The 9419-nt window shown below is 47.7% G+C and overlaps 1 protein-coding gene across 1 annotated transcript; it reads right to left on the reverse strand.

The window, feature by feature from the left end:
* Nucleotides 1-3362: 3362 nt before the first annotated feature.
* LOC116409591 (vitelline membrane outer layer protein 1 homolog) lies at nt 3363-7781 on the reverse strand. Its single transcript, XM_031898320.1, has 4 exons — nt 7617-7781; nt 5966-6078; nt 4816-4884; nt 3363-3651 (listed from the first exon to the last, which is right to left on the reverse strand). Exons 1-4 carry the CDS (start codon nt 7779-7781, stop codon nt 3363-3365), a joined length of 636 nt encoding a protein of 211 aa, XP_031754180.1.
* Between the last annotated feature and the right edge of the window lie 1638 nt (nt 7782-9419).

Raw genomic sequence — 9419 nt, forward strand, 5'->3', positions numbered from 1 at the left:
CTGTCATTTGGGTATTGTTGCATTGGCAGTGAGAGCTTTATACGCAACAAATAAGAGAATTAAAGGTCAGACAGACCTGGGCAAGTAGCCACTGCGGGACTTTGTATAACAGGTCACTCACGGGCAGCACTGGGACGTAGGGTGTTGTTGAATAGTGTAAATAGTCATGGAGCCATGATAAACCCAATTTGGACTTTTTGGGTTCAAGCCCCTCTTTGTTATGCAACATTTCGTTAGGGCTGTAGTTAGTTGTTGCAATTGCTACAACAGCAAATGTGTCCAACCCTAATCTCAATATCAAGCACAGGAAATCAGCATTCTCTACTTACCCCCTTAGTCTTGTCCAACCCCAAGCACTCTGAGCACCTTAGCGGGGCAAGTCTCGCCTTTCCGGAACCATTGTTAAACTACTGTATTGAAATCTGTTGGGCAAGATTTTTTTAAAGGTCCAATAATCAGAACTAATATGGGTTCACCAATTAGGGTTCATCAGATAGCAGCTGCCATTTTAGCTTGGTCTCAGTAGTTTCCGTGCTGCAGCTCTGGCTGTTGGTAGCTCAGATTACACAGCACAGATGGGAGGGGGAGAGAGGAGAGATGGGAGGAGAAGGTAGGGGGAGAGAGGAGCAAACTGAGCAGACTCGTGCCTGTGCCCTGAAGGATTTTTCTGAGAGAAGGAAGTCTGACACACAAGAACATGTGTGCAAAAAAGAAGACAAGAAATCCTGTGTTTCTTTTGATAGAGGACTCAGCGTTTCTGTGAGTGTTTATGGCTGTATTTACACAGACCTTTCTGATAAAGATTACTTACCGTTTTTTTAACGGTTACCTTAAACCAAACCTTTCCAGAGAAGCTTATACTCAATAATCCCAACAGCTTATAGCTCTACCTTCCAGAATTTTCTTCTATTACTTTAATTCCCATTCCTGAGAAATTTGAAGTTTTTTTTTTTTAGCTTTTATTATGATGGAAGAAGTTTAAGTATAAAATAAACCTGCCTGCAATCAAAAGCTCGACAAACACAGACCTACAGATCAGGTCATTGGATACAGAGAGTGACAGATATCTGAAACTGGGTTCCGGATTAAGAGTCAAAAGACATTTATTAATATTATTATTATTTATATAGCGCCATCAATTTGCGCAGCGCTTTATAGAATAAAGGGGTACAGAAGACATAACAGTTAACATGTATATATAGCCAATTCACAAAAATGGTTTACATTTCCATTTGGATGAGGATCGGAGACACTAGGGGGAGGGCCCTGCTCACAAGAGCTTACATTCTAAAAGGGAGGGGTGAGACATAAGGTCAGGATAACTAGCATGGCGGTAGAGTTCATGTCGGCGTGTAAAGTGACAGTAAGGACAGAGTAAGAGGTGAAAACCAGTGGTTAGTGATTGTATGAGAGAAGATTAGGGGTGTTCAGTATCGGTCTAAGGGACCCATATTGGCAGCTAGAATCGGCCCCTGTATTGGGGCCTTTAGGGGGCAACACAAGTATGAAAAATATACCAGGGGGTACCAAATAAGAGCTGTGATCCCTTAGACCGATTCGGCAGCTTATCTGCCTGTGTAGGGGCACTACCGACGGGCCTGCCCAAATGATATCTGGCCTGAAATATGCCAAATATCGATCGAGCAGGTTAAAAAATCTAGTCGGATCGGGGACCGAATCGGCTCATTGATGCTGTCCCCGGACCGACTTTTTCTATGCCCGTCGTTATAATTCGATCCTGGATTCTCCCGATATCGCCCACCCGTAGGTGGGGATATCGGGAGAAGATCCACTCGCTTGGTGACATTGCCAAGCGAGCGGATTGGCCCGTGTTTGGGGACCTTAAGCCAGAAATTCAAAAATAAGCCCCTGGTTTGAGGCCCCTGGGAGCAACATCTAAGGGGTTGGGGAGCAACAAGTTGCCCCCGAGCCACCGGTTGGGCATCACTGGTCTGACTGATGGACTGGAAGAGGAATACTTGGGAGAACATGAATAGAAGCAAAAGGTGGCCATACACGGGCCGATTGTAGCTGCCGATATCGGTCCCCCCGTGTAGGGGCAGCAAACAATCAAATTATAATGATGGGTATTGAAAAGTCGGTTCGGGGACCGCATCAACGAGCCGATGGAGTCCCTGATCCGACTAGATTTTTTAACCTGCCCAATCGAGATCTGGCCGATTTCAGGCCAGATATTGGTCGGGCAGGCCCATCGTTAGTGCCCATACACGGGCCGATTAGCTGCCAAATCTGTCTAAGGGACCCATATCGGCGCTAGAATCGGCCCGTGTATGGGGACCTTTAGGGGTCAACACAAGTATGAAAAATATACCAGGGGGTACCAAATAAGATCTGTGATCGTTTAGGCCGATTTGGCAGCTAATTGGCCTGTGTAGGGGCACTGCCGACGGGCCTGCCCAACCGATATCTGACTTGAAATCGGGCAGGTTAGAAAATCTAGTCGGATCGGGGGGCGCATCGGCTCGTTGATGTGGTCCCAGGACCGACTTTTCCTATACCCGTTGTTATAATTCGATCCTGGATTCTCCCGATATCGCTCACCCGTAGGTGGGGATATCATGAGAAGATCCACTCGCTTGGCGACATCGCCAAGCGAGCGGATTGGCCCGTGTTTGGGGACCTTAAGCCAGAAATTCAAAAATAAGCACCTGCTTTGAGGCCACTGGGAGCAACGTCCAAGGGGTTGGTGAGCAACAAGTTGCCCCTGAGCCACCGGTGGGGATCACTGGTCTGACTGATGGACTGGAAGAGGAATAGTTGGGAGAACATGAATAGAAGCGAAAGGCAGCCATACATGGGCCAGTTGTAGCTGCCGATATCAGTCCCCCCGTGTAGGGGCAGCAACGACGGGCCTGCCCAACCAACATCTGGCCGGAAATTGGCCAGATATTGCTCGGGCAGGTTAAAAAATTCAGTCGGATCGGGGACCGCATTGGCTCGTTGATAGGTCCCCGAACCAACTGCTCTTATTCCAGACGATGGCCCCAGGGCCAAACGACCGAATCAGCCTAAATTCCCCCGATATCACCCACCCGTAGGTGGGGATATCGGGAGAAGATCCACTCGCTTGGCGCCCAGATCGTTACGTGTATGGGCACCGTAAGGCAAACAACTAAAAAACACAATGGAAGGAAATGAAGGTAAATTAACATTGTACAAAAGCTTAACCTTAATATGATCCTGTCCCTTAATCTTACCCCAAACTTAAACATTTCCCAATTGCCCCTGTGTTCGTTTATAGATGAAAAACCACGAGGCCTGGCCACTAGAGGGCGCCGTTGGAGTTGCAGAAGGTACAGCATGAATAACAAACCCCGTATCTTGCAACGCAGGAGTCATATTTAGCAGGAGAACATGACATCGTTGAGCGACGTGTCGTCGTTGAACTTTCCTTGATCCTCTTCGACTCTGGTTTGAATGCCGGAAAATCCAGCCGCGCAGGTTGCGCTCCAGTCGCCATAGGCGCCCCAGGACTCGCCGTCGCCCTCCAGCTCTGACCCTTTGGAGCAGCGGAACAAAATGTTGTTGGCCGCTGTGTAATCGTTTACTAAGAAGTTATCTTCATGTTTTAGGGCGAATTGTGTCAGAAATCCATGTGAGCACCATTTGGGTTCTGTCCATTTTCCCCACCTGAAAAGATAAAATATGACAACAGTGCGGGATTGGATAAGCCTTAAACTGAGGGTAAAGCTTATTGTGTGCCCAGAACATTCCTTCTCTGTATATTTGTATTTATACATATGGGTAGGAGGTGCCATAGTGTTTCCCTTAGACAGTACAGTATGGGGGTACAGCTTATTGTGTGCCCAGAACATTCCTTCTCTGTATATTTGTATTTATACATATGGGTAGGGGTGCCATAGTGTTTCCCTTAGACAGTACAGTATGGGGGTACAGCTTATTGTGTGCCCAGAACATTCCTTCTCTGTATATTTGTATTTATACATATGGGTAGGAGGTGCCATAGTGTTTCCCTTAGACAGTACAGTATGGGGGTACAGCTTATTCTGTGCCCAGAACATTCCCTCTCTGTATATTTGTATTTATACATATGGGTAGGGGGTGCCATAGTGTTTCCCTTAGACAGTACAGTATGGGGGTACAGCTTATTGTGTGCCCAGAACATTCCTTCTCTGTATATTTGTATTTATACATATGGGTAGGAGGTGCCATAGTGTTTCCCTTAGACAGTACAGTATGGGGGTACAGCTTATTGTGTGCCCAGAACATTCCCTCTCTGTATATTTGTATTTATACATATGGGTAGGGGGTGCCATAGTGTTTCCCTTAGACAGTACAGTATGGGGGTACAGCTTATTGTGTGCCCAGAACATTCCCTCTCTGTATATTTGTATTTATACATATGGGTAGGGGGTGCCATAGTGTTTCCCTTAGACAGTACAGTATGGGGGTACAGCTTATTGTGTGCCCAGAACATTCCTTCTCTGTATATTTGTATTTATACATATGGGTAGGAGGTGCCATAGTGTTTCCCTTAGACAGTACAGTATGGGGGTACAGCTTATTGTGTGCCCAGAACATTCCTTCTCTGTATATTTGTATTTATACATATGGGTAGGAGGTGCCATAGTGTTTCCCTTAGACAGTACAGTATGGGGGTACAGCTTATTGGGTGCCCAGAACATTCCTTCTCTGTATATTTGTATTTATACATATGGGTAGGAGGTGCCATAGTGTTTCCCTTAGACAGTACAGTATGGCTTTAGCCTGATCCAGACATAAAAAGAATTTCCCCAGTTTTTGAGCTTTGCATGTCTCTAGGGCCTCTCTCACCGTAACGACCGCCCCGAGAATGCTCCGCCCCTTTCACTGTGCAAAACTGACACGCGGACAATAAAGTGCCTGAAAATAACAACAACCTAACGAAAAGGATCCGTGCGAGAATCTTTCTATCCAATCGGCCTCCAGTTCTCCATACGGGCTGTACCCTTCCCCTTTGATAGAAGGATTAAAGAGGAGAAGCGCATAGATGTAAGTAGACCATGCTGCAGGCAGCCATTAAACACCTTGGCCAACATGGGGACCAGATTTTCTTTAAAGGTCTTATAAAACTCCCCAGTTAGCCCATCGGGGCCTGGAGCTTTCTTACATCCCAGGTTATCCACTGCCTGCAGCACCTCCTCCTCAGTAATGGCCGCCACCATTGGCAGTTCAGAATTTAATGTTGGGACCGGCCATTTCTAGGTGGGGGTTCTGGGACTTTGGGTGACTGGACTTTTAACCCTGATCTTCTAAAAGCGCCCATCCTCGTCAAGAAACATTATCTTCCACTGAGGCTCCTTGCCTGCTGCCATCAGGAGATCTGCCCTATCTCTTCTTGCCCAAGTCCTCCGTTATCTTCCCCACTCCCATGCTCACTCTGCACCCTGATAAGGCCCTGAATAGGCTGGTAGCAGGATCTCCATCAAGAATAATGGGCCCCATTCTACAGTACGCTCTTCAAGGAGGCCCAATGAAACCCCTGATCCACACCAGTCATGTTTACTATACTTTAACCCCAACCCGCATCAACCTTACTCCACCACAGACCCCTCTGTACCGTCTGATGCCATCCCTGGCTACTAGTCTCATAGTCTCAGTGACTGATAGCCAGGATATTATTGCCCTATAATGCATCTCCTGGAAGACTCTCATGAGGATCAATATAATAGAGGACTTCCAAGCAGTGGTGTAACTACCATGGGGCAGGAGGGTTGAGTTGAAAGGGAGTTACACCATTTGTTTTTTCACCCTTACCTTGTGGTGTCCTTTAGGGTTAGGGCTCACGTTCGCTTTTTATCCACCATATATATTGCTTCACCCCCTACACCAAAATCCACCAACTCTGAGGCCAGCTCTTCTCCTGCCCCCCAATACCAAAGAGAACAAATTTAAAGAGAACCTATAGGAAGATTTTACCAGGTGGATCCAAGCGTTTCCTCACCTTCCCTCTGCGGAAGTGATGGAGATATCCTGAGAGTAGCTCCCATCCTTCCCGCAGAAGAGCTTGATTCCATTGAGTGCCGTATCATCTCCAATCTTCTGCCTTCTCTCCACCTGTGTATTCAGTAACATGGCCGATAGAGAAGAAGGAAAAGGAGGGTGTAAAAAAAAAAAAAAAAAGACCAGGGGGTATCAGGGGTTTAGTGGAGGCCCCCAACAACTATGTAGAGAATAACACTAAATTCACTAATGTAAATAGTGATGTGACGGTCAACAAAACTTTGACCTGCAGCTAACTAAGACCTCTCCCAACCTGGCAAGCTGTGGTTATATACCTGCGGCTGACCCCACCCACCTGTGACATCTCCGGGGGGGGGGGGGGGGCGGAGCATGCATGAGTATATCATTATGGCTTGAAAAAGAGAAGCAATATGTTGACAACTGGGTGCGTCGTTGGCAAAGTTCAGCCCACCACTGAACCGTAGTGTTTTGGTGGCCTGAACTTGCCATTGGGCCGGCCCAAACATCATTACAAGGAAAGCCTAATTCACTATCCCCCTTTCCAATTCCCCCATTACTCAGGGCTTCATGTTACTTTCATACTGGAATGGGCCAGTGGGGCTGAACTAGGATTGTAGACTATAATGTAAACACACTATTGAGCCTTTCAGAGCGTTGTTCCACCAGATAGGCCAGTAGGGGATCGGAGAACTCTTTCCCCTGTCTGTGACATCATCCAGCCCGGTTACAGACTGGAGAGAAATCCGATTGGCTGGGAGACCCAGTGCACTTTTGGGAAAAAAAGGAGTGCCCAGGGATTTCCTTGCTTTGGAGCCAAAGTCAAGGGGTGGGCCAGCAGAGAGTGATCCATCTGAGGGAGAGGTATTGGAAGGCTCCCAGTGTGTGGACAGGTGTTGATTGAGTGCCTGCTACTTGGGAGCAACTGCCTTATCCAGAGGTACTTTGGGGCAGTTAGTGGTACCTGGGGAAACTAAAGAGTTGAACTGGGAATGGGTATTTCCACCAGGAGTGGAGAGTGGAACTGGGAGAGACTGAGCCGGGCAAGGGTATTTCCACCAGGAGTGGAGAGTGGAACTGGGAGAGACTGAGCCGGGCAAGGGTATTTCCACCAGGTGTGGAGCGTGGAACTGGGAGAGACTGAGCCGGGCAAGGGTATTTCCACCAGGAGTGGAGAGTGGAACTGGGAGAGAGTGAGCTGGGAGTCGGCTAATCCACACTGGTTTCCCAAAGAAGGGCTTATACTGTTGTGTTTGTAATTAATAGTTATTGCCATATCTAGACTTTTATATAAAGATCACTACAAAACTGTGTGTGAATATTTCCCTAGTGGAATTCCCCCGAGGTGTGCTCCTCAGCGGCCACTAGGCGGAGGCACTACTCTGCAAATCCCAGTTCCCCAGTAACTGGGGGTTTTTCAGGTTCTGCTGGATTGCAAAGAGAAGAGTGTGTGATCCTATTCTGGAGAAGTGGCCCAAGAAAGGGTTCTACCAGTAAGAACCGACACCAGGACAACAAAAGTGAAGAAGGCCCACACCCAGAGGCATCACACAGCTGAAGGGAGGGTTGCGGACATGATTGGGGTGGAATATTTCAGGCTCATGAAAGGGTCGTGATGTGCTTCAATATCTCACCTTCAAACTGAAGCCTCTCGCTTTCAAGGCACCTGGACAGAATTCTGCAGAACTCCAATAACCCAGGTCACCGCCATTGTTGACGCCGATGAACTTCCGCTCCCCATTGCCATTTTCAACTCTGAGAAGGCAGAAAAGAAGCCCCAAGGGTGCCAGCCTCAGCATCTTGAAGATACTCCTGCGGGGAAAGCCTGGGTGGCTGCTGCGAGGCTACCACCAAATCTGTTTATATATTGGATTTATCTGAACGTCCAACCTCCCTGGCTGCCTGCGAGAATCCTTTCCACAAAGCCTTCACACCTTGTCCATTGTGATCTCAACATCAGGTCATGGTGACTTCATGACCAAGGGCTTTATAATAAATCAGCTCCATTCGACGTATTGTATTGGTTCTAGGTTACTGTGTACACAGTTGCTGTTTAACAATTTAACCCAATGTATGGAACCTCGTATCTGATGTACGACCAGTAGAGATGCAAGGAATCCATCATAAGGGTTCCACTAAACCAAACCCAAACCCTAAGCATTTTGGTGAATCTGAATCTTGCAAAAAGTGCTGGGATTTGGTCGAATCTCTGATCGAATCTCGTATTTGTTCCATGCCTAACAGCTTAAAGTAAAATCACTGGGGTGTGTTAAGGTGGCCATACACGGGCCGACTGTAGCTGTAGCCGATATGGGTTTCTTGGGCCGATTCGGCAGCTTATGGCCCGTGTAGGGGCAGGAACGACGGCCATACCCAACCGAAATCTGGCCTGAAATTGTCCAGATATCGATCGGCCACGTTAAAAGATTTCGTCGGATTGGGGACTGCATCGGCTCCTTGATGCAGCCCACGAACCGACTGCCCCATTGCCGCCAATATCGACTGCCCCAGGGCCAAACGATCGAATTAGCCTACATTTTCCCCGATATCGCCCAGCCGTAGGTGGGGATATCGGGAGAAGACCTCGCCAAGCGAGCGGATCTTCACGTGTATGGCCACCTTTAGTGTGCCTACATCCAGATTTGTGCTACCAGACCTAAGTTGGCCATACATTTCTTGGCTGTAACCTATGCCAATCCAGAAGCCCTGAAACCTCTTTGGCTATTGAAACATACTGGGAACCGGGATTAACAGAGCAGGCCTCCACCTAGTGGGCACTGAGGAGCACACCTCTGGAGAATTGCCCAAGAGCTCTTTTAGTACCCCAGGTAGTGCTACCTGCCCCAGAGTATCTCTCCCTATTGGATAGGCAGTTGCTCCCATGTGGCAGGCAGCTGAGCAGAACCCAGAACAATCTCTTTTTCTATGGCTGGAGCTCAAGGTTGGATCTGGCTGGATGCTGCAGCAGGGGCTCCTTTACAACCTCTGCTGGCCACCCCATGGATTTGGCTCCAAAATCCTCTCTCCCTGGGTCCTCTTTTTCCAGAGGCACATTGGGGCTCCCAGCCAATCAGATTGCTCTCAATAATCTGGTTGGATGATGCCACAGACAGAAAAACAGATGAAAGGTTTGTATGATCCCCTACTTATGATTAGAGGTACCTGTATAGAGGCCTGCCCTTCTTGACCAGTACAGTAAATACTGGTTGGTTTGGGAATGGGGCAGGTTAGACAACACCAGCTGCCACTGCACCATTTTGACCAGTCCAGGAAGTGAGGGTAATCGCATCTTTGAGGCTTGCTAGATGGTTCATTATTTGGCCATTTAACTTATGGTTTGATCAGTCCCATAAAACCAGTAGTGTTGGTGAGAAACAATAAATGAATTATAATCATTATTAGAACCCATAATTAGATCATTGATGGAAAAAAGACAA

Source organism: Xenopus tropicalis, chromosome 3 (assembly GCF_000004195.4).
Source record: "Xenopus tropicalis strain Nigerian chromosome 3, UCB_Xtro_10.0, whole genome shotgun sequence".
Taxonomy (NCBI): domain Eukaryota; kingdom Metazoa; phylum Chordata; class Amphibia; order Anura; family Pipidae; genus Xenopus; species Xenopus tropicalis.

What these genes read in the sequence shown, in the direction of transcription:
- LOC116409591 (XM_031898320.1), bottom strand. Translation starts at nt 7,781, where the DNA reads ATGCTGAGGCTGGCACCCTTGGGGCTTCTTTTCTGCCTTCTCAGAGTT. An exon ending in CGAGAGGCTTCAGTTTGAAG is followed by an intron (nt 6,079 to 7,616) that starts GTGAGATATTGA and finishes CTGAATACACAG; the next exon opens with GTGGAGAGAAGGCAGAAGAT. An exon ending in TTCTCGGGGCGGTCGTTACG is followed by an intron (nt 3,652 to 4,815) that starts GTGAGAGAGGCC and finishes TTATCTTTTCAG; the next exon opens with GTGGGGAAAATGGACAGAAC.